A 25,738-nucleotide genomic window follows, 5' to 3' on the forward strand; every position below is an offset into this window, starting at 1 on the left:
TTGATGTTCAGTGGTGGGGTCATGGTCCAGGGAGAGGTAGGAGGAAGTGTCTGCGAGTTGACGCTCAGCCTCCGCGAGGTAGAGGTCAGTTCCTCTGACATGTCCCCCTTCTTACTTAACCGAGGTTTTCCACCCACGGTCGTTGACAGGGCTCTCAACCGTGTCCGGCCCATCTCCCGCGCATCCACCCTCACGCCTTCTCCTCCCTCCCAGAAACATGATAGGATCCCCCTTGTCTTCACTTATCACCCCACCAGCCTCCGCATTTAAAAGGATCATCCTCCGCCATTTCCGCCAACTCCAGCATGATGCCACCACCAAACACATCTTCCCTTCACCCCTCCTGGCGGCATTCCGTAGGGATCATTCCCTCCGGGACACCCTGGTCCACTCCTCCATCACCCCCTACTCCTCAACCCCCACCTATGGCACCTCCCAATGCCCACGCAGAAGATGCAACACCTGCCCCTTCACTTCCTCTCTCCTCACCGTCCAAGGGCCCAAACACTTCTTTCAAGTGAAGCAGCATTTCACTTGCGTTTCCCCTAACTTAGTCTACTGCATTCGTTGCTCCCAATGCGGTCTCCTCTACATTGGAGAGACCAAACGCAGACTGGGCGACCGCTTTGCAGAACACCTGCGGTCTGTCCGCAAGAAAGACCCAAACCTCCCTGTCGCTTGCCATTTTAACACTCCACCCTGCTCTCTTGCCCACATGTCTGTCCTTGGCTTGCTGCATTGTTCCAGTGAAGCCCAACGCAAACTGGAGGAACAGCACCTCATCTTCCGACTAGGCACTTTACAGCCTTCCGGGCTGAATATTGAATTCAACAACTTTAGATCTTAAACTCCCTCCTCCATCCCCACCCCCATTTTCCGTTTCTTCCCCCTCCCTTTTGTTTTTTCCAATAATTTATATAGATTTTTCTTTTCCCACCTATTTCCATTATTTTTAAATCTATACCTGTAATACCCTGTCAGTCTTTCCACCCCACCCCCACTAGAGCTGTACCTTGAGTGTCCTGCCATCCATTCTTAATTAGCACATTTTCTTAGATAATATCACCACCTTCAACACCTCTTTGTTCCTTTTGTCTGTGACATCTTTTGATTATCTGCTCCTATCACTGCTTGCTTATCCCCACAATCACCCCACCCTCAACTTCTCTCCTCCCCCCCCCCACCTTAGACCAGCTTATATTTCACCCCTCTCCTAACTTCACTCAGTTCTGCTGAAGGGTCATGAGGACTGGAAACGTCAACTCTTTTCTTCTCCACCGATGCTGCCAGACCTGCTGAGTTTTTCCAGGTAATTCTGTTTTTGTTTTGGATTCCCAGCATCCGCAGTAGCTTTTTGTTTTTATTATTGATGCTTTACTCTCGTTGGGCGCCAGGGGCCGCCATGGGGCGTGGGGAGCAGCCGCAGAAAGAGGCAAGAGGGAGCGCCGGTGGGGTGAAGGAATGGTTGCTGGGATTTGTAGTTCTTCACTCCGACAATCGGTGGTAGAAGGGGGGGGTGGGGGTTGTCGGGACAGGCGGCGGACTACAAATCCCAGAGTGTCCCGCGCGGTTCCTCGCCGGCCATTTGAACTGGAAGGCGGCGGCGGTGGTGGTCTGTGAGGTGTGAGGCCTGGGCCGCCAGGAATTGGGGCAGCTGTAGGGAGCGTGAGTTAGTTTCGTGTGATTTATTATTATCATCATCACCACCACCATGTGTCCAAACTGCGGCTTTGTTTTGTGTCAGTGGCTGTGTTGTTTTTTTTGGAGTTCCAGTATTGAGAAGCCGGGTTACAGTTTACAAACAACACAGCAAATGTCCACCAGCAGCCAGACTGGGGGGGGGGGGGGGGTAAGGAGCAGCCAGACTGGGGGGGGGGGGGGGTAAGGAGCAGCCAGACTGGGGGGGGGGGTAAGGAGCAGCCAGACTGGGGGGGGGGGTAAGGAGCAGCCAGACTGGGGGTTAAGGAGCAGCCAGACTGGGGGTGGGGGGGGGGGTTAAGGAGCAGCCAGACTGGGGGTGGGGGGGGGGGGTTAAGGAGCAGCCAGACTGGGTGGGGGTGGGGTTAAGGAGCAGCCAGACTGGGTGGGGGTGGGGTTAAGGAGCAGCCAGACTGGGTGGGGGGGGGGGGGTTAAGGAGCAGCCAGACTTGGGGGGGTTAAGGAGCAGCCAGACTGGGGGTGGGGGGGGGGTTAAGGAGCAGCCAGACTGGGTGGGGGTGGGGTTAAGGAGCAGCCAGACTGGGTGGGGGTGGGGTTAAGGAGCAGCCAGACTGGGTGGGGGTGGGGGGGTTAAGGAGCAGCCAGACTTTGGGGGGGGGGGGTTAAGGAGCAGCCACTGGTCAGGGAGGGACATGTCAAACTTGTCACTTTTCACTTCTTGAGCGACCAGTTCAACAATATAAATGTCGATCAATCATGGTCCTGGTTTAGGTGGAGAATTGCTTATTTTTTAAAAAGTGATCAAAATGAGCTGCTTGTTTGTTAACACTCCACAAGTGTCTTTTAAAAGGGTGTTAAAAAGAATAAACCCTGGCTGCTGGACCCCTGACATGGAAACAACAAGTACTGGAAATATTCAACAGGTCTGGCAGCATCTATGGTGAGAGAAGCAGAGTTAATGTTTCAGGTCAGGGCTTTCCTAAAAACTGAAGTGTTTCTGTAGATGTTGTCTGACCTGCTGAACATTTCCATTTCATTTCATTTTCTAAATTTATTTAAAGGGATATTGTGTTGCATTTATGGGAAAAGAAATGATTAGTTTAGAAACATTAGGGTCAGGGTGAGGATTACTGCACCCAAACAGGCCAGCGGGCTGATCTTTCTGTGCTGGTGCTTTTTTTTCTCTCTACCTGAACCAAGTAGTCCAGTTCCCATTTTCTTTTGATTATAGGATGTGCGTGCTAGTGACAAGGCCAGCATTTGTTGCCCATCCCTAATTGCCGTTGTGAAGGTGGCGGTGAGCAATTGCCTTGAACCGCTGCAGTCCACCTGGTGGTGTAGGTACACCCACAGTGCTGTTAGGAAGAGCGTTCCAGGACTTTGATCCAGCAAAGATGAAGGAATGATGATCTAGTTCCAAGTCAGGATGATACCTGTCTTGAGGTGAATTTGCAGGCGGTGGTGTTCCCATGCGCCTGCTGCCTTTGGTTTGGAAGTTGCTGCAGTGCATCTTGTAGATGCATGCTGCTACCACTGTGTGCTGATGGAAAATTTCTGCATTTTCATTAACTAGTTCTCCTTCTCCTGGACGGTCTTAGTACTACGCAGTCTACTGGTACGACGAGCAGCAATGAGACCAACCTTACGACCAGCTGAAGCATCTCTCCTGATAGTTGATGCTTTCCCTATGTGCTGATGGTTACCACCACCAAAAGGATGTTCTACAGGATTCATAGCCACACCATGGACACGTGGCCAGCAATTTCTCTTGGCCTTGTATTTGTGATAAGCCCGACCTGCCTTCAGTATGGGTTTGTCAATACGACCACCAACAGCAACAACGCCAACAATAGCTCTATTAGCAGAGGAAACAACTTTCTTAGAACCTGATGGCAACTTGACACGACTTTTCTTGGTCTCAGGATTGTGGGAGATGACTGTGGCATAATTACCAGAAGCACGTGCAAGTTTACCACGGTCACCTGGCTTCTCCTCCAGGCAACACACAATGGTACCTTCTGGCATAGTACCCACAGGGAGGACATTTCCAATGTTCAACTGAGCCTTCTTGCCACAATAGATAAACTGACCAGTGTGGATGCCCTCCGCTGCAATGAACAACTCAGTCCTTCTTTTGAACCTATAAGGGTCACGAAACACCACCTTTGCTAAAGGAGCACCACAGCCAGGGTCATGAATTATATCCTTGACAATGCCCTTGATATAACCATGACGTTCAGCAAAGTCCACAGCTCTCAACTTTGCAGGACCTTTCCTGGGTTTCACATGAACTTTGAAGACGGAGCCTGCACCCTTTCTCTGACCTCTGATTACACGACCCATTGTACACTACTCGAGCGGGCAGGTGGTGGATGGGGTGCACCTCATGTGGGCTGCTTTGTCCTGGATGGAGTTGAGTTGTTTCAGTGTTGCTGGAACTGCACTCATCCAGGCAAGTGGAGAGTATGCCATCACATCCCTGACTTGTGCCTTGTAGATAGGCTTTAGGGAGTCAAGAGGTGAGTTACCCATGGCAAAATTCGGAGCCTCTGACCTGCTTTTCTAGACATGGCACTGAACACTGCAATCATCAGTGAACATCCCCACTTCCAATCTTATGGATGGAAGATCATTGATGAATCGGCTGAAGATGATACTACCCTGAGGAACTCCTGCAGCGATGTCCCTGGAGATGAGATGATTTATCCCCAACAACCACAGCCACCCTCCTTTGTGCTAGGTATGAGTCATTGTCATTGGAGTCCAACCAGTGGAGTGTTTTCCCACTGATTCCTTTTGACTTCAGTTTTACTAGGACTCCTTGATGCCACACTTGGTCAGCCTTGATGTCAAGGGCAGTCAGTCTCACCTCACTTCTGGAACTCAACTCTTTTTGTCCATGTTTGGACCAAGGCAATAATGAGGTCAGGAGCTGAGCGATCCTGGCAGAACCCAAACTGAGTATTGGTGAGCAGGCTATTGTTGAATAAATGCTGCTTGATAGCATTGGGAACAACACCTTGCATTACTTTGCTAATGAATGAGAGTAAACTGATGTGGTAAGAATTGGTCGAATAGGGTTTGCCCAGCTTTTTGTTGACAGAATTACCTGGGCAATTTTCCACATGGTTGCCTAGATGCTAGTGTTGCACCTGTACTGGCAGCTTGGCTAAGGCCTGGCTAGTTTTAAAGCATGAGTCTTCAGTACTAGAGCCAGAATGTTGTCAGGACCCCTAACTTTTATGTTTACTTTCATACATAGGAAATGGGAGCTGGGAATAGGCCATTTGGTCCATGGAGCCAGGTCTGTCATTCAGCAAGATCATGGTTGATGATCTCACTCGACATCACTTTCCCGTGCTATCCCCAAATCCCTTAATTCCTTTAGTACCCCAATACCAATTGACCTCTGCCTTGAATATACTCAATGACTGAGCATCCACAGTTCTCTAATGTGGAGAATTCCAAAGATTCACAGCCCTCTGAAGCAAGAAATTTCTTCACATCTCCATTCTAAATGGCCGATCCCTTATTCTGAGACAGTAATGCCACATTCTAGATCCCTCAGCCAAGGGAAACATTTTCTCACCGTCTACCCTTTTAAGCCCCTTCAGAATTTTATATGTTTCAATGAGATCACCTCTCATTCTTCTGAACTCCAGGGAATATAAACTTAGTCTATTCAATCTCACCTCATAGGACAATCCCATCATCCCTGGAAACGCATCTTTGAAGGTTCCACATTTCAACCAATTATCTCATCCCTCTCTTAAGAGGATTGTTAAACTGTGCTTCAATGTAACCATCCTTTTTCCAACTTCCTATTTAATTCTTTGGTGATTGTAAATTTGTACCGTCTTCTTGTGTTGTTCATCATTGGAAATGATCCTGATTTGCATTGTCATTGTTATTAACCTGCCATAATCTTGAAGCCCTTGATTAGATGGTAAATATCCTGTGTGCTGCTGAAAGTTACTGACTTCCAGACAAGTTGGAATGAGTTAGCTGACCTAAGTCAGTACAACACTAGAACTGCTGCAGGTGCCCTTGGTGCCTCTGGGTTGAGGATTGGATAAACAGCTAGATCTCTCGTTATGACTCTTCAGTAAAGGCACTCTGCTTGGCCTGCGTGCATTCTTACAGGTCCATAAATGATGCACTGCACTGGGAGACATTTTCAGCCACCTCAGAGTTCTTCCATTAGCTCAGCTGGCAGGTAGCTGAGCTTGACAGACCAGGAAGCTCCCAAATGTAATCACAAAGCTTTGATTGTCGTCTTACTTTCATTTCACTCTTATTGTTGGTGGTTAGAATTTTTAGAGGTGACTGTACAACTTAGATTTAAGAAAGTGGTTTAGTTTCTACTCCTGTGGAGATGTGCATTCTTCCGATTTAACAATGGATTCCAGCAGCCGCAGTATTTTGCTTTTAACAATGGATTTGTTTGTTTGCATAAGAAATCCAGAGAAAAGTATGAACTATGGGTTTCATTTAAATTTGCTGCTTCCCTGTCTGTTATTGCTGTACACAGGTTGATACTACTACAGGATGCCTGGAAGGTCGACCTTAATGCCTGTGATCTCCTTCAACTCTGTGGATTCAGCAGTGTCTTCACTGAAAACATGTCATGTGTCTATTAACACTGGAATTGAAGCCACGACAGATGTTGCACTTGCTCTTACAGAGCATGAAGGTAAGTGTGATGAAAATAGATTTTTCTCCCATGTTAAATGTGTATTGTGTCTTTTTTAAAAAAAAAACCCTATAATTATAACCTTGTTCTAAAATGAATTCCGAGCGCTTTTATCAAAAAAACAAAATGGGCCATAACTTCCGAGCTCCAGGACAGCGGGGGGTGGGCGGGGTGGGGGAGCAGGGCATACCCCAAAGATGTGCTGGGGAATCCCAAAGCTTCCTCCCCCGCCCCTGGACATCCCCAGGTAAAGATTGCCCGGGAAGTTCAAACTTCTTTTAGGCAATTACACTGCTTTGCAAACCATATGAAACTGTGATTTAGATCGCAAACTTCGGATGGTTCCGACTATTTCCCCCCCCTCCAAAATTCTACCCACTTAGCTGATACACTTACCTTCTCCCTAGCTTGTTAAAGTGGTTGGAGCTTTAAACTTACTTTATGGCAGCTAGTGCTGTAAAAAAGGGCGTGGCTTCATTACATTCGACTGAGCTTCCCTTGATTGTAGGGCTTGGGAACCTACTGCGCTACACAGATTTTGCCTGGCCCGGGTTGGAAGGAGGAGTGGCTGGATTTCAAAATAAGTCATTACGAGCACAGTGGCAATCTGACTCAATCGCCACTCCACTGGAAGTTCATGCCATTCGTCTGCTCATAGATATTTCAATGCAAAATTAGAAAAACTGTAATTTCCTGAAATGTTAACTCTTATTTCCCTTGCTATAGATGCTGCCTGACTTGCTGAATATTTCCAGCATTTTCTGTTTATTTCAGATTCCCATCACCTGTGGCATTTTGCTTTTGTATCAGGAAATTTCTCTTTGTCTGTGGGCTTTATTATTTGCACCATCCTTAGAGTGGGGCAGATGGTAAATAAGAATATAGTTTTACATAAATATGGAAGACAGACCTAGGAATTCATTTCTGTTTTTAAATTGCTTTTATGACTTCTTTGGCAGATGTCTATTGTATCTGCAAAGGAGGGGAATACATGAATTTTCGTGGTCAGATAGGTACAGGAGGTGTTGTCTGTCTTTTTATGCAATTCCTTCATCAGGTTCAGATTGGTTAGTCACCACTGAAATAATAGATGTATATAGAGTTGCCACTGGAAGATAAAATGCTGCTGCTCCCACCAATAATAAGCTCCTTTCTTCCGAGAAGTTAGCTGAATGCAAATAACGTCAGAATGAACATATGTGTGCAGCAGAAGTAAGGAAGTTACTGTCGATCAATGTACTGTGTGATCCAACTCCTGCTGTTATATTTTTATTGTGATTCTTGATTGCCAACTTCTGGTGACAAAACTATCTAAATCTGGGGAGTCATATGGCAAGCTTCCTCTAGTTCTTCAGTTCAGTTCGAGTGAATGTGTTGCTGTCATGAGGACGGACTCTTGAATGTGACATTGGGCACTTGTGTCATTAAAAAGGTATTTGTTCCTTTGGCTTGACAAATTTTAAGGATCAATGATAATTAAAGACATTATAAAAACTGATTTATGTAAGTTTACAGCAAGAACAGCAGCATGCATTTAACATGGCGAAATGTCCATTGGAGTATTAGCAAATAAAATTTGACACTGAGCACATAAGCCTGATCAAAGACATGGGTTTTAAGGAGCATCTTAAAGGAAGGGAGAGTGGCAGAGAGGTGGAGAGGTTTAGGGAGGCAATTCCAGAGCTTAGGGCTTTGACAATTGAAGGTATGATCGCTAATGGTGGAATGAGTAAAATTGGGGTCTCAGAGTGTTATGGGGATTGAGGAAATTAGAGATAGGGAGGGGTAAGGATTTGGAGGGCTTTTAAAACAAGGGTGAGAACTTGAAAATTGAGGCATTGCTTAACTGGGCGCACAGGGTGATGGGTGAAAAGGACTTTTGATTAAACGCAATCAGTGCATTTTAGTTTGAGCTTGTATTTTCATTTTTCTGTTGAGTTAAAGAAATCTTGAGGATACTTGGGAAGGCTGTATTATTTCTATACCTCAATGGTTACAGAGGTTAATTCTTCCCCCTATGATAATACTACCCTAGATATTTTGTGCATTAGATCATGTGGCCCATGGAAAATGCACGTTTGCCTATGGAAACTGAATACATGTAAAAAGTATTGGAAAGGATTTTGAATCACAATCCGTGAAGGAAACTGGCTGATACAAGCCATTATTCCAGTGGTAGCTAAGGCATTAAAACTTGATATTTTGTTTGCCTGACTTCAAAGAAGTTGCGTGAGCTTCAAAGGAAAAGTATCCTCAGTTTCTGTTCATTGTCATGTGTAATGAAGGCATGTCAAGCTGGACAAGCGGCTCAGACTGTAATTGTTATTGAGTTTTATTAATAATACTGTCAAAGACTTTTTTTTGAAGAGTTTGTCTGTGTGGCTGAGTAAACAGTGGCCCAAATCTTCTGGCCTCCAGATTGTTGGTGATGGACATATGATCGAAGATGTGCATCAGGACCCTGTGGAATTCCTGACCTGTGGACCTATGTGTGAATTGTCTGGGAAGTTTCCACTTCTGATGGGCAATTCCCCTGCGCCCTGGACCCTATGTTTGAGTCTCTGACTCTGAGCTAGAGTTGGAGACTTCGGACAGTTCCATGGTGCTTACCTGGATAGCTACCCAGGAAATGTTACACCGATTAAAACCTACTCAAACATCTGGGTAACTATACAACTCAGCCCCCGCTGGCACCTGACAACCCCCGGCCCAACCTAACTATCCCTCCAACCACCCGACTAACTCTTGATCCGACCTGACAACCCCCTGACCACCCGACTGCCCCCCAGGCCCCACTTCCTCCTTGCCTGTCTGCCCCACCTCGTCTCCCCTGCTCCCCCGCCCGCCCCACCTCACTCCCACGCCCACTTACCTACTTTACCAACTACTGATTCACTCATTTACCTATCTAGTAACATTCATTCACTAACATTCAAACTGGATCTTTAAACTTAAGATACGGCAGCTAGTGGTGGTGTGTCCTGCCTTCCCCTAACTCTACTCAGCTTTGATAGAATAAGACCATAAGACATAGGAGCAGGAATTAGGCCATTCGGCCCATCGAGTCTGCTCCGCCATTCAATCATGGCTGATAAGTTTCTCAACCCCATTCTCCCCGTAACCTTTGATCCCCTTACCAATCAAGAACCTATCTATCTCGGTCTTAAATACACTCAATGACCTGGCCTCTACAGCCTTCTGTGGCAATGAATTCCGTAGATTCACCACTCTCTGGCTAAAGAAGTTTCTCCTCATCTCTGTTCTAAAAGGTCTTCCCTTTACTCTGAGGCTGTGCCCTCGGGTCCTAGTCTCTCCTACTAATGGCAACATCTTCCCCACGTACACTCTATCCAGGCCTTTCAGTATTCTGTAAGTTTCAATCAGATCCCCCCTCATCCTTCTAAACTCTATCGAGTATAGACCCAGAGTCCTCAAATGTTCCTCATATGTTAAGCCTTTCATTCCTGGGATCGTTCTCGTGAACCTCCTCTGGACCCTCTCCAGGGCCAGCACATCCTTCCTGAGATACGGGGCCCAAAATTGCTCACAATATTCTAAATGTGGTCTGACCAGAGCCTTAGAAAGCCTCAGCAGCACATCCCTGCTTTTATATTCTAGTCCTCTCGAAATAAATGCCAACATTGCATTTGCCTTCCTAACCACCGACTCAACCTGCAAGTTAACCTTAAGAGAATCCTGGGCTAGGACTCCCAAGTCCCTTTGCACTCCAGATTTCTGAATTCTCTCCCCATTTAGAAAATAGTCTATGCCTCTATTCTTCCTACCAAAGTGTATGACCTCACACTTCCCCACGTTGTATTCCATCTGCCACTTCTTTGCCCATTCTCCTAACCTGTCCAAATCATTCTGCAGCCTCCCTGCCTCCTCAATACTACCTGTCCCTCCACCTATCTTTGTATCATCTGCAAACTTAGCCAGGATGCCCTCAGTTCCTTCATCTAGATCATTAATGTATAAAGTGAAAAGTTGTGGTCCCAGCACTGACCCCTGCAGAATTCCACTACTCACCGGCCGCCATCCTGAGAAGGACCCCCTTATCCCCACTCTCTGACTCCTGCCAGACAGCCAATCTTCTATCCATGCTAGTAGCTTGCTTCTAACACCATGGGCTCTTATCTTACTGAGCAGCCTCTTGTGCAGCACCTTGTCAAAGGCCTTCTGGAAGTCCAAGTAGATAACATCCATTGGCTCTCCTTTGTCTAACCTACTCATTACCTTCTCAAAGAATTCTAACAGGTATGACCTCCCCTTGATGAAACCATGCTAACTTTGCCCGATTTTACCATGCACTTCCAAGTATTCTGAAATCTCATCCTTAATAATGGACTCTAAAATCTTACTAATGACCGAGGTCAGGCTAATCAGCCTGTAATTTCCCGTCTTTTGCCTCACTCCCTTCTTAAACAGGGGGGTTACATTAGCGATTTTCCAGTCCTCTGGGACTCTCCCTGACTCCAGTGATTCCTGAAAGATCACCACTAACGCCTCCACTATCTCTTCAGCTATCTCCTTTAGAACTCTGGGGTGTAATCCATCTGGTCCAGGTGATTTATCCACCTTCAGACCTTTCAGTTTTCCTAGCACCTTCTCCTTGGTAATGGCCACCATACTTACCTCTGTCCCCCGACTCTCTTGAACTTTGGGGATGTCACTCGTGTCTTCCACTGTCTGATGGACGCTGCGCTGCGTGTTCCTGTGGAAGCCAGGCTCGGTGGGCGAGGAGGCAGATGCATGAGGAGGTCTTGGGCTTCTAGAAATGTGCAGCAGCGTTGAATCGGGGGAATTTTTGATCATACTGGCACTCTGACGATCATTGCTGCTGCTCAGAAGATCCAGGTCAATATATACTCTTCAAAAAATTGTTTATATTACAGAGAGAGCTTTTATTTCTATCTTTCACAATCTCAGGCTGTCCCTAAGGCACTTTTGATGTGTTGCATTGTGGGGAAATATGGCAGCCAATTTGTGCACAGCAAGCTCCTACAAACAGCAATGAAATAATGACCAGATACAGTGTTTTTAGCGATGTTGACTGAAGGATAAACATTGGGCAGGATACTGTGCGAACACTCCCGCTCTTCTTTGAATAGTGCTGTGGCATCTTTCACATCCATCTGAAAGGGCTGATGGGGTCTCAATTTAACATTTCATTCAAAAAAAAATACCCCTGACAGCGCAATAACTAAATCTACATTATTATGATTAAAATAGATGTTGCTGAGTATTAATTTTAAGTAGTAATACAATTTTCCAGGTTTCGAATGAAATATTTTCGTCGTTCTCAAGATGGTTATATTTTTCTCTTTGTGCTTTCACTTGTGCATTGAGTGAATTTTTTTTTAGTCGAGCAATAAAATGTACTGTGTCTGCCCTGGTTAACATTTCCTTTTCACCCACTCCCACAAAAAACTGATTAGCTGGTCATTCATCTCAGCTCTTTGTCAGATCTTGCTGTGTGTGGGACTTGAACCCACAACCTGAAGGCTCCAGAAGGCAAGGATCAAAGCTGACATGATTGTTCAAGTTGGTTTCCTCAGAGTTTTCCCTGTGTGCCATACAGGGGTCATTCACTGTTTTTGTTTTGCTGTTTGTAGCAAGCTTACCTTTCCCTGCTCAGAGAGCTATCTGCATATGTTTGTCCAATTATCTCAATTACAATACAGTAGATGTCAATTGTGGAATCAGCCTGTTCTGGATTAAACACGGAATAAACCATTCAGTTGAAACTTGCCTGTTTGCTTGTTAATCATAAGAGAGTTAATTGGGTCCTTAAAAGAGGATGTTACTATTCATATTAAAAATAGGGTACAGTGGCTCCTTATTGGAATTATCTCCAAAGGAGAAGTTGCTCAATATGAACTAAGTTCAGCCAGCAGGAGGAGACTGGTCAATGGAGCTTGGTTGTGCCTCCATTTAAGGAAGAAACGGAGGGTCACCAGACTACCTGGCGGGGGAATGGAGGTGTAGAGACACTGGGTGTGCATGCTAAAAAGGAGATGCTTAGGGCCAGGAAACTGGAAACCTGTGAAGTGGCAAATGGTGGTGGAAAAGCCTTAAATGTAGGGCAGCAGAATCTGCACAAGGAGAGAAAAGGTAGCCAAGAAGGAAGAAATAAGTTCCATGGGGCAAGAACAGGCTGAAACGATGTCTCCCAGGGTAGAACTGTTTGTGGATCTTGGGAAGGAGGTACATGTGGGCTGTGTGGTGTTGGGAGATTAAATGAAGTTGGGAGTTGGGGTGGGGATGGAGAAAAATATCTCCCAGAGGACATAAGATCAGTGATGGCCTGGGAATTGTGGTCTAGCGGAGCTGTAGGAGAGTTGGTATTCAGCCGCCTTAAGGTAGAGGTTCGTTAGCCAAGCAATAACAGCGCTGCCCTTCTTGGCAGGCTTAATGACAGTGTGAGGGTCGGAACTGAAAGAACCGAGTACTGCAAGTTCAGAGGGGAGAAGTTCAGAGTGAGTGAGTGAGGTGCGGGATGGTGGGAGGGGAAGAAAAATTGAGACGGCTGATATCACGCTGGCACTTCCCAATGAGAGGATCAAGAGAAGTTAAGAGGATGGAAGGACATGATCAGGCAAGATGAAAATTCTTAAGGTGGAAGAAAGGGTCTGTTGTGCAGGGGGAGGATTACTGTCCAAAAGGTGGGCGTGGAGGTGAAGATGGCAGAAGAAGAGCTCAGCATCATCTTGAACTAAATGTATTGAAGTGGAGGCGTAAGGATTTTAAAAATCCTTTGGCCGTAATTAACTTCAGTGTCCACAAGGTGGATATCGCACATGGATGAAAAACTCTAATACAAACATGGATGGTGGTTAGTTTAGCATATTATTTCCAGAATTTCAGTTTATGACTTTCTGGTTCTGTTAGTTCCACTTCGGTGCTTGGCCTATACACCAAATTTTGTGCATTGTTACAAGCGGAGTTCCGAAGAATTAATAAATGCGGTTGTTCTGCAAGGTCGTAAAGTAAGTTGGTAGTGTCTGATTACGATATGTTAATTACCTATTGATATTGTATGTGGATTTGCTGTATTTTAACTGGCTGTACTCATTTAATATGACAATGGTTTTATGTATATTTTAGTAATGACAATGATTTAAATAGCTTCCAATAATTAATTTGCGCTCATAGAAATATTCAGAATTCTGGTATTAACAATGGTAAAAAGAAATCGTGACTGCTGGTAGTGATAGTGACCATCTGGAAGAGACTTTTTACAAATTTAGTAGAATGTCAAACCATTTGGCCTGTTGGTTGCAAGCTCAGCCAGATAAATACAGTTTGCCACCCCAGTGTCTGTCTAGGAGCCAAACAAACCAAGAAAGGTCCAGGTGTGATCTTCACTGTGTACTGAACTGTTCTTAGTTGGAGTAGTAGTAGAGATGGTACAGTTTACTGGAGTTAAACGCCCCCTCGCCCCCACCTCTGCTGAGGCTGGAGCCTAGAATTGTACTGGAGGCGGCCTGCTGGCAGCAGGCGAGGGGGCCATTGATGACTCCTTTCCATCACCTCAACACAGACTTTCGGGTATTGGATAGCTACAGCTGTGGCCACAGGCAGACGGGTTCTCCTGTCGAGATGGCCTCCGTTTTGGGTTGCTCCTGCAGTCCCCTGTCTGCCTCAGCAGGACCCATCTCTCTGCGTGGGGCTGCTTGCCGGACATTTCAGCAGGCCGCCTGGACCTTCCGTTTCTCGACCATCCGCCATCTTTAATTGGACGCAGCTCTCAGCGATGGTTTCCGGAAGATCGTGAGGGACGTTGCACCATGCCAATTTTGGTGTTCCTGAACCAGAACTCAGGGTCCTGATGATTTCAGTAAAACCCAGCCCCACATGCCTCAGTGAGGATTCTTCAGTCTAGTTAAGAGGCTCATTGTTTTTAGCCTTGCTTCCAGATGGTGCCGCGCTGCAAAACAACGTGCCAAATTAGAGAAAATCTACACACACAAGCCTGCAAAAATGGTGGGCAACTATCAGCATGAATAACAGTGTATGTCCTTCCTTCACCACAGCCAAGAGAATCCAGCCATCTGATTTTATTAGTTGTTATTTGCAACTTGAAATGTATGCAATATAATGTCGCCTTCAACTGGAAACATATCAAAACCGAGTTCAGAATCGGTACTACTCTTCATCTTTGGAATTCTAATTGGCAAAAGGTGGAAAGTGCTGTTGCGCAGGGATCAATGCTGGGTTCACTGTAATTCACATTCACGTAAATGATTTGGACTCAGGAATCCAAAGTACAATTTTCAGACTTGCAACAACACTAAATTTGGGGGGCAGGTATTGTTAATACTGAGGAATAAGGTGACAAAATATAGCATGGCTTTAGTCACCTCCTGACTCCCCAAAGCCTCACCATCTACAACGCACAAGTCAGAAGTGTGATGGAATACTCCCCACTTGCTTGATTGGCACCCAATTCACAAACATTCACTCCCCACTCCACCAACGCACAGTAGCAGCAGTGTGTACCACCTACAAGATGCACTGCAGGAATTCACCTTGGCTCCTTCGACAGCACCTTCCAAACACACGACCACCACCACCTAAAAGGACAAGGGCAGCAGATTGATGGGGGCACCACCACCTGGAAGTTCCTCTCCTGGCCACTTACCACCCTGACTTGGAAATATATCGCCGTTCCTTTACTGTCACTGGGTAAAAATCCTAGAACTCCCTCCCTAATAGCACTGTGGGTGTACCTACAACACATGGATTGGAATGGTCCAAGAAGGCAGCTCAGCACCACCATCTCAAGGACAACTAGGGATGGGCAATAAATGCTGGCCCAGCCAGCGAAGCCCACATCCAGTGAATGAATAAAAAAAAAAGTAGACATGTATTAAGCAAATGAATCTCAATAAAGCTAAGTATGAGGTGGTGTATTTTGGTAGGAAGAGTTGAGGAGGCCACATGTCGCTTAGAAAGTAAATGTCTAAATGAGGTAGCAAGGCAAAGACACCATGGGGTACAGATTCATTAAAAGTAACATTGCAGATTAATAAGGCCGTTTTTCAAATTCAAATGAAGCATTGGGGTTCATTTCAATAGGGTTGGAATTGAAAAATAGGGAAGTTATGATAAACTTGTTTTGAACTTCAGGTATACCAGTACTGTGAGTAATTCTGATCTCTATCATAACAAGAATGTGGAGGCACAGGAGCAGGTGGAAAAAATATTTACTAGTGTGGTACCAGAATTGAGAAGTTACACCCATCAGGAAAGGCTGATAGTTTGTGTGATGACTGTCACTTTAAGATCAGTTTGACTGAATAGGGGTCACATCTTTTGTTCAACCACTGTGTAGGGGAGGAGTTTCCTAGGAAATGGTTGTATGAGGGGCTGGCTAGATACAAGCAGCCACAGAACCTCTCATGTAAGTAAAGTTTGTTTTGTTTGACTGAGAAGCCTCCCGAGGGATGTTTTTGCAGTTTGAACAGGCTGGGGCCGTCTTCTCAAAAGTGGGATGATCTAATAGAGGACTTCAAGATTATGAATGGGGTTTTATAGGGTAGCTGTGGAAAAAATGTTTCCACTTGTAGGCTAGAGATCATTAAAATAAGGCAGTCATCAACAAATCCAGTTGGAAATTCAGGAGACACATCTTTACCCAAAGAATGGTGAGAATGTGGAACAGTCTACCACGGGGAATAGTTGAGGCAGAACATAAATGCATTCAAGAGGAAATTAGATAAGCACATGAAGGAGAAAGGAATATTAATATGTCGGCTGAAGAGGAGTGGGAGGAGATTCGCATAGAGCATAATATGATCTGGTCCTGTTGGGCCAAATGACATTTCTGTATGTAAATGCTTTGTAGCTAGGTTCCCAGAATCTGATTCTCCAACTTGAGTGGACAATTTGTGTGCGCGTGCAAGTGCATGGGCACAATGCATCATGGAACTTGTGACTGTAGAACCACATTACTCAGTATGTATTGTGAAAACCCATGTTATTTGCTGAAAGGGACAGTGCATCTCTCCTCCTTTGGCTCAACAGGGATGTGAAATTTCTGCCGTTTGGTGGAATTCTGACTCTTGGACCACGGAATTCTGCCCTTTTAATTCTTTTTTCGACTTCTGCCTGGCCTGGTGTAGTCGTCACTCAGCCCCTCTCTCTTTAATCTGCTGACAACCTTATTTGCTTCCTGTGACCGGAAGGTGTAGAGGCTACTTCCCTAGTTGCTGCAGAACGTCTTCCTAGTGCTGCCTCTGCTGGTGCAGGATAGCTGGAAGTTCTCACCCAATCCAAGGCCCCGTTACCAACGGAATGACTTGGCCCCAAACTAACACCCAGCCTGCTGCTTGCCTTCAGGCTCTGGTCCCTTGGCACTAGGTGCTGCTTTGCACCACCTCTGGCTCAGCCTTCTCAGGACCCTGGTACTAGCCAACCGCCCAGTGATAGAAGAAGCTGTGCTCCCTGGCCCCAGGGCCCGAACTCCTACCCCCTGGGGAGGTGGCTCGTCCTGTCCTGGCAGTATATATTGCTTATGTAAAGGTCTATTACTCATTCAGCTGTGTCTAGATAGACAAAAATTGCTAGTAAGTACTCCAAAAGGTGTGAGTTTCTGCCACCAAGGTCTTTCAACTTAGAGAACCATATTTACTGCACATGATACAGTTTCCTCCACTTGGGAGGAAACATTAGGTACTTGCTTTGCTGTACACCCCCATGACTTTTGGCCTCCGGCTGCTTGCCATTTTAATTATCCATCCCACTCCCTCACTGACCCCTCTGTATTCTGCCTCCTACACTGTTCCAGTGAAACTCAACACAAGCTCAAGGAACAGCATCTCATCATTGAATTGGCACGTTATAATCTTCTGGCCTCGCCATTGATTTCATTGCCTTCAGATCATAAGCACCACTTCCATTTTCACCAACACCAGTAGGCGTCAATGGGTTCTGCTGTTGCCATTTACAACTCCTCTGGACCCATTTATAAATGTCTTTATTGCCCCATTACCACCCCCTTTTACCTTGCACCAGCATCCCTTTTTTCATTTAATCACTCCTACCTTATTAGGCATTATATAAGTTTCACGTTGTTGTTGTAAAGCAGTGAGTTTTGGTGCTGAAATATTTGTGTCTGAAAAAAGCAAAGTTCCTTACAGTGCCAGTTGGTTATTGTTAATTGTGGCACTTTGTACCTGTTAATTTACTATGAAAAGATCTTGCAGATAGGGAAATAAAGATGTGGTTCTGGGAATTCATTGTGCTATTGGGCATTTACTGTAACTAGATGGACCCTTCATTGGCAAAATATAGATTTTGTTGAGCTAAAAAGAAAAAAAAACATTTAAATGCGGGAATACTGCTGAATATTTCCAGCATTTTCTATTTCCAAACACATCCACCACCCTGTCGGCATTCTAAAGGAATTGTTCCCTTTGTGACACACTGATCCATTCTTCCATTACCACCAACAGACACTCACCTTCCTACGTCACCTTGCCAAACAAGTGCAGGAAATGTAACATCTGCCCTTTTACCTCCTCTCTCCCAGGGCCCCAAAAACTCCTTCCAGGTGAAACAGCAATTTACTTATACTACTTTTCGTTCACAATACAGCCTCTTCGTATTGGGGAGACCAAACACAGATTGGGTGGTTGCTTTGCTCAATATCTCTATTCAGTCCTCAGGTTTGACCCTAAGCCCCTGATGGCTTGCCATTTTAATTCCCTGTCCCACTCCCACTGATTTCCCTATCCTCAGCTTACACTGTTGCAACGAAGGTCTTTAGAAGCTGCAGGAACAGCACCTCAACTCTCGGTTAGGTAGTTTAAAACTTCTGGACTCAAATCATAGCCACTACTCCCATTTTTCCAGACCGCAGGTGCTGGTAATGATTCTGCCAGTCATTAAATTTGCTGCTGCCTTTCACCCTATCACAGGCCTTCTCTTTTCCCTGCACCACCCGCCTCCCCTCTTTCACTGCACCTGTACTTGCTTAAAACCTGTTACATCCGTAACCTTTTCCAGTACTCCCCACTTGCCTGGATGAGTGTAGCTCCCACAACACTCAAGAAGCTTGACACTGTCCAGGGCAATGCAGTCTGCTTGATTGGCACCATATCCACAAACATTCACTCCCTCCACCACCAACACACAGTAGCAGCAGTGCATACCATCTACAAGATGCGCTGCAGGAATTCACTAAGCTTCGGACAGCACCGTCGAAACCCACGATCACTACCACCAAGAAACACATGGACAGTAGGTAGATGGGAACACTGCCACCTGGAAGTTCCCCTCCAAGTCACTCACCACCCTGACTTGGAAACATATCACCATTCCTTCACTGTCGCTGGGTCAAAACCCTGGAACTCCCTTCCTAATAGCACTGTGGGTGGACTGCAGCCGTTCAAGAAGGCAGCTCACTGCCACCTTCTCAAGGGCAACTAGGGATTGACAATAAATGCTGGCCCAGCCAGCGAAGCCCACATCCCATGAACGAATTAAAAAAAAATTCTGGTGAAAGGTCACAGAGCTGAGGCGTTAACTCTGTTTCTGTCTCCGCAAATCCTGCCTGACCTGCTGAGTGTTTCTAGCACTTTCAATTTATATTATTGAATGCTAGAAATCTGAAAGAAAAAGTGGAAATGCATACATGATCAATCAGAGACTGAGCATTAATAAAACAGTTTTACTTGAGATGGTATCATTGGCTTCTTTCTGTTTACTTTGCAATGTGTTATAATCAGATTCAGTTGCAAGGGTGAATACGTGTTGGTTACTGCGTATCAGATGCTGGCTCCACATACAGGGTGGAATTTTACGGCCCTGTCGCAGTGGGGGTGGGGCCATAAAATGTGGCAAGCTGTTCAAAAGTCCATTGACTTCGGCAGGACTGTAAAATCCCACCAGTATAAAATTCTGCCTAGAATGGGGCTACAAGTTGCTGCTGTGAAGTTCGGTGGCTGATCATGTTAATATATTGAAACGACCAAGCTATTCAGTTCAAAATCTAGCAACCTGCAAGAAATTCAGACCTGGCCCTAGCATCGCTTATGTTTGAATATTACAATTGGTGTTGATCTGATGTAGTTATGAGAAATTCAAGTTTAAAAACGAAACAGCAAATGTTGAAAATCTGAAACAAAAAAACCCGTGTGGAGAGAACGGATAAGCTAACATTAATAAGATGTAATCTGGAATGAAACACCTGAAAGAGTGATGGAAGCAGATTCACTAATAACTTTCAAAAGGGAATTGTATATATACTTGAAAGGGAAAGAGCTGCAGCGCTATGGGGAAATGACAGAAGAATGAGGCCAATTGGATAACTCTTTCGAAGAGCCAGCCCAGACATGATGGGCTGAATGACAACTTTTTGTGCTGTATCATTCTAAGATTTTATGATATATGATTAAGACATTCAGCCCTTCAGGATTGCTTACTGGCTAAAGAGTCACCTTATGTGTGTTCTATAAAGATGTATGTTTCCAGTATTTGCCATGTTTCAAACAGCAATTTTATGTTAGGACATAGTTCAGGAGAAACCTCTTTGCTGCTTTACCATTTTTAGGAGAATAGTAAATTTTGTCAACTCTTGTACTATTTTTGTACTGAGCGATGTCCATTTACCAGTTCAATTTTTAAAAAAAAATCTTTTGCTTTACAGCCTGGATCTCGGTCCGAGAGATCATGTGTCCAGTAAACTAGAATACACAGGGAGAAGAGTTTTATGCTCGAGTCTAAGGTCCTGCTCCATATTTTGATTCATAGGGTTCTTGATCACTGATGAAAGTGACCACTGACATTTAACCCACATTGTATATCCAGCTTAAAAATGCAAAAATGTGACTGAATGAGGTCTTCATACAATTTAGATTTTGTCAGTAGGTACAAAAAAGTTGCAACAATATTAAAAAATTGAAAAATAGATGTACCCTGTTGTAGATCATGATGCATCGTTCCTCATCGTGCACTTAATATTGTAGTATAAAACGTGCCCGTGTGTCTGTGAACAAAAGTTCTTTGGCTAATTAAATAGTAAATATGAGTCTTAAATTAGAAAAAGCCATTAAAAGTGCCTGATGTCAATATTTTTCAGACATCTGGAACAAAATGCAATATCTTGTAAATCACCTCAGAGGTACAATATGGGTAGATGATTTTTTTTCATTGCACAGTAATGCAGCACCAGCTTGTCTGAATCCATAATTTATGGTAAATTTGTACCCAAAATGGATGGTCTGGAATTCATTGAATGTCATATTGGATAAACATCTTAAATTATGGTGTTGATGCAAAGATTCTCTTTCCTTGAGTGGATACACGAGTCTTCAGTGAAGTTGAAGCCTTAAGAGGAAGCATGGTGTTTGCTAAGTTGCTTGTGTCTTTGCTGCGGGGACTTGAGGGATTGCACATGATTGTGCAATGCAGGTCAAGCAAACAAAAATTTGCTTGTTTCTTACTATTAAAAACAGCTGAAAACAGTTAACTGGTATGAAGCTATCTTTAGTGCAGGTTGATGCATCTGTGCAGAGTAATGAATAAACAACTTCTGCTACAGCAGCCTCACGTGTACTGGATTACCCAATACATTATGGAATGGGAAAGTAAACAAAGTGGAGATTTTGCGAAATCAGAATATTGGTGGGAAGAAATGTTTTAGAAAATGCAATCCTTTATCCTCAGTGATCCTCCAATTTCTATGGAAAAAAATGATGAGCTGATCGATGAGCATTTTTAAAAGTTAATGTGCATTAGTTGGGAACCTGACTCAATCACACAGCTTGTAACCTTTGCTTTCAACAGATGATGCTTCACATTTAAGCAGCAAAAAAAGTTGCAGAAGCTTTGAAACACAAGATGAATAGACTTTTTATGGAATTTTAAAATAGTAAATGTAACATCAAAGGCGAGACTGTTAGTGTTCAAATATTTCAATGTAAGCCAACTGGAAAAAATAGTTTATTTCCTGCTAAATATTTAAATGTCAAATTGGGAGAAAACTGCCAAAAAATTGTCATTTTGGAAGCAACATATTTTCATTCTAGTTACTGTGAATAAAACCTGTTTTAAAGCCCATTAGTATTTCCAATAGAGAAATTTGTATGAGAAGGGAGGCAAATGTGGCAACATATGTCTGTTGTCTCTGGCACCTGATTTCAAATCCAACCTAGAGGAACAGGATGAACCATTTGTCTCTCTGATCATGGAAAGAGTACTTCATAAAATTTCAATTCAATTACTGGAGACTAAAAGTTCATGAGATAAACCTGCACATACTTCAATATGGATTGACGATCTCAGAGGTTTTAAGTAAACTGGTTTGTGGAAAGGGAAGAGGGCCAATAGTGGGGTGCTTGCCAGGATCTGGCCTCTTTTATCAGGATTCTGACTTGCTAAGATTTTCCTCTGAGCATATCTCTGTGTTATAAAATATTTGGCAAACCAGTACATGTGATGCCACTGTGGTTGAGGCTATTTATATGTCGTTTCCGCAGAAAATGAAGCAATCCACACTAAAATAGCTCCATGGTTTTTATAGTAAGAAGCAAATGTTGCTGTGGGCTAAAGCATGTCATTATGATATTCTGCCTTTAATCCACAATATTCCTGGTCTTGTATTCTTTAATAATGGTAGCGGATGCAAAATGTTGAAAGCTTTGTTGATCCCACATTCACATTCCCATTTAAATCTATTATAAAACGTACAAATGACTTGATTTGGCTTTTTTTAATTAAAATGTCCCAACCACATTAAATAACGATGCCTTAACAAAGTGGATTTTAAATTTGATCTAGGCATTTACAAATATTTCACCACGCTAAAAATATATAAACAATGATAAGAGGATGGTAGTAGTTTGGAATTCAGTGTCTAAAGGAGTGGCAGAGGCAGAAAAGCTCATTTAAAAAAATACTCAGATTTGCACTTCAGGTGCTGTTAGCTACAGGGCTATGGACCAAGAGTTGGAAAGTGGGATTAGGCTGGATAGCTTTTTTTTAGCTGATGCAAATGCAATGGACTGAATGACATCCTTCAGTGCTGTAAATTTTCCACAATTCAGGAATGAGAAATTTCCACACATTGGCGGAATTCTAAAATTGAAAAGTTGTAATGTTTTTCCAACCTTCACCTACCTCTCTCCATTGTCCTTTGCTTCGCTTCGCATGTGAATAATCTAGCAAGGTCATGTTCTGTTGTTAGCATGTTATATGCACTAACTGCATTGAATGCCGAGGTCTCTTTGCTGATTTGATACAAATGCATTGGTCCACATACTTGAAGGAAATAGAAGGTAAATAAAGGGAAAACTAATATTTCTACCCACTTGAAGTCTAATAATTCCACCCATTTGAAGTGGCCTAGAAGCATTTGCATTTCACTACAGATCATAAAAAGTGCTGTAATTTTCTAGTTCCACATGCTGCAGTGAGTTTTCCGTTTTGTGCTATAATGTGTGTATGATTTCTTGTCACAAAAAATTTTCAGACTTTTATTTTGCCTTCACCCACTCTCATCCCTGATATTTCTTTGATTTGGTAGTTCCAAGTACACTTAAAACCCATCTAAGTACCGAATATCTCTGTATCATGGTTGGAAGTTATTGAAACGCTAAGAAGTGATGACCTTTAAAAAGTTGTCCAAATAGAAATACAAACAATAAGACTGTTTGACACCCATTTACAGTTAGATGCCAGAAGCTCGTGCCATTTCGGCCCATGAGGTATTTAGTTTCCAGTTTGGAGCTGTCCCTTTTTTACTCAACGTTGTATCCTAGACCACTCCATTTTCCAAGAGATCTAATCTGTAATAAATCACCTTGGTTCTCATTGCAGGTGCTTGCTGGTAAATGCTGTGCCCAGTAAATTGTAGCTCGTGATCTATGATTACTTAGTCCTGACTTCAGACATGTTCTGCTTTATCCATTCAACAGATGATGATTGACAGTGAAGGAACGCACCTGAAGTTAATGATTTTAATTTTTTGGTATTTAATTTTTGTATATAAACGTCAATATAATTTATTATTAAGGGAGATTATATGTTAAATCAGTTTATAAGGTAGATTGGCAAAGCCAGGGCTGTTGTCTTTAGAGAAGAAAAGATTGAAGAGATTTGATAGAGGTGCTCAAAGTTATGAGGATTCTGGTCAGAGTAGATAGGAGAACTGTTCCCATTGACAGAGCGAGAGGACGTGGATAGAAGGTGATTGGTTCTTTTGCCAATGGTGACATGAGGAAAAACCTTTTTCAGCATCGAGTTGTTCAGATCTGATCTGCACTGCAGTAGAGTGTGGTGGAGGCAGATTGAGTTGTGGCTTTCAAAAGCGAATTGGATAATTACCTGAAGAGAAAAAAAATTGGAGAACTGTAGGGGGAAAAAAAAGGCAGGGGAATGGGGCAAACTGAGGAACTCTTAGTGAGCCAGCACAGAAATTAAGGGCCAAATGACCTCCTGCTATAACCAGTCTAACGGCGGGATTTTCCACACCCGCACGCCGCCACAATCTTCTGGTCCCGCCGCAAGTCATTGTACCTCTGGCTGGGGCACCACCTCTCCCGCAACGGGTCCCACCCATGATGGGGCTGGAAAATCCCGGCCTATGATTCTGTGAGATACTACTAGTTAATCGCATTTGGGTTATTACTACTACTCCTAATATATATGAAACAAAGCATTTTTGGGTAAGATAAATTATCAAGTGTTTCAGTGTTAAGAATCAATCCTCTCTGTGGAGAGAAGTGTCATAAAATTTGCACCAATAACCCAGTGACATTTTCCCTTGTGTCGCGGTTGACATCAACAGGGCGTACAGGCCAGATCATTTTTCTTTTTAAAAGAAAGCAATCAGTTAATGTATAATAAATCTGCATATTTACTTGGTCACCCATTCCCATTCATGGCACTTTTTTGAACTGTATGCTCATTACTCAGAAAATGATAGGCACGTTTGAATAGTACATAAAAGGTTTGTAGCTCAGTTGAACAATTTTGTTGCTGATTTAAGAGCTTTTGTAATTCTAGGAGAGAAATTGAATCCTTTCATGATTTGGATAGCAGCAAGGGCCGATGTGCTTAACTCCACCAGATGGCACTCATGTAGGAGAAACCCAACTAATAGAAAATCTATTGTTGTATGGTTCTTTTGATAATTTTTTTTAAAAAAGGAGTTAATTGAAAGCAGCCTTTATCTTCAAAACTGGATGTTATGTTTTGTGCATTCTAATGAATCTGTTTAAAATTTAATATTTTTCAGCCTGTTAATATGTGTTATCACACCCTCAACTTGCTCATATGCTGGTTTAGATTCACATGAAAGCATAGAAACAAGATTTAAGCATGAGATTTCAGGAGAAACTTTATTACTTAAGGGGCTGTGAGAATGTGGAATGCAAGACTGGAGTTAGTGATTGAAGCGGAGACACTTTAAATATGGATTAAATGTTTGGAGGATAAAGACTAGCACGGAATGGCTGCGCTGAACAGCCTGTTTCCATGTTGTAATTTCTGTGTAATTAATTTCCTTGTAATTAACACATCAGTTGTTTTCATTCTGGTGTTATGGGGGAACGTTATGTCCTTTTGAGCCCATAAAATCTAGTTATTAAGTACGCAGAGTTTCAGATAAATCAGAGTTTAGATGTTGAATGAGCAAATGGTGCTAATTGGAAAATATAATTTAGCTTTCAGGCTTTGAGTTAGAAGAGCACAACAATGTGGTTGGCTTTCTAGCTTTATCTAAGTGCAATTTCAAACTTAAAGTAGTTAGACATTCAGATTCCTGTGTGAATGTGGCATCTTGTATAGCTAGAGAATTCCCCTAAAGTTGAAAATAAATTTTAATACTTTTTATTGAAATGTGGCATGGAATGTGCATATTGAAATTTGTTTGCCTTTGTTTTTACATATACCCATATTAATAAATCTTTGGTGCTACTCATGGTGAGTTATGCGTAATGATAGGAAGATTCAACTGTGTAAAATGTATTTTTCTTTGCAACAACAAAGGCTAGTTGAGTAAATTTAAATTAAGTAAACTCTGGGAAAGTTAATTTAAAGGTTAATTTCAATTTATTGAAAGAAAGCAAAGCTTGCATTTACATAGCGCTTTTCATAGCCACCAGATGTTGTAAAGTGCTTTACATGAAGTATTTTGCAAGTGTTGTCACTGTTGTAATGTCAGAAATGGGCAGCCAACTTGCACATAGCAAGCTCTCGCAAGCAGGTATATAATATGATGAGATAATATGTTTTATGTGATATTAATTGAAGGATAAATATTGGCTGGAACATTGGGGATTAATCCTCTGCTCTTTTTCAAAATAGTGACATGGGAACTTTTATGCTCACATATAAGACCTTGGTTTAACATCTCATTTGAAAAATGGTACCTCTGAC

The 25,738-nt window shown here is 43.4% G+C and overlaps 1 protein-coding gene and 1 pseudogene across 1 annotated transcript in view; one reads left to right on the forward strand and one right to left on the reverse strand.

Annotated features, from left to right (window-relative positions):
* The first annotated feature begins 1,487 nt into the window (after positions 1-1,487).
* nsmce2 (NSE2 SUMO ligase component of SMC5/6 complex) overlaps positions 1,488-25,738 on the forward strand; it is a 157,978-nt gene continuing 133,727 nt past the window's right edge. The window contains exons 1-2 of the mRNA XM_078539965.1: positions 1,488-1,665; positions 6,191-6,352. Coding sequence (XP_078396091.1) covers positions 6,208-6,352 — 145 coding nt within the window. The 5' untranslated portion in view covers positions 1,488-1,665; positions 6,191-6,207. The remainder of the gene's footprint in view (positions 1,666-6,190; positions 6,353-25,738) is intronic.
* On the reverse strand, positions 3,204-4,020 carry LOC144679514 (large ribosomal subunit protein uL2 pseudogene; annotated as a pseudogene).

The sequence above is a fragment of the Cetorhinus maximus genome, chromosome 4, assembly GCF_964194155.1.
Source record: "Cetorhinus maximus chromosome 4, sCetMax3.hap1.1, whole genome shotgun sequence".
NCBI lineage: Eukaryota > Metazoa > Chordata > Chondrichthyes > Lamniformes > Cetorhinidae > Cetorhinus > Cetorhinus maximus.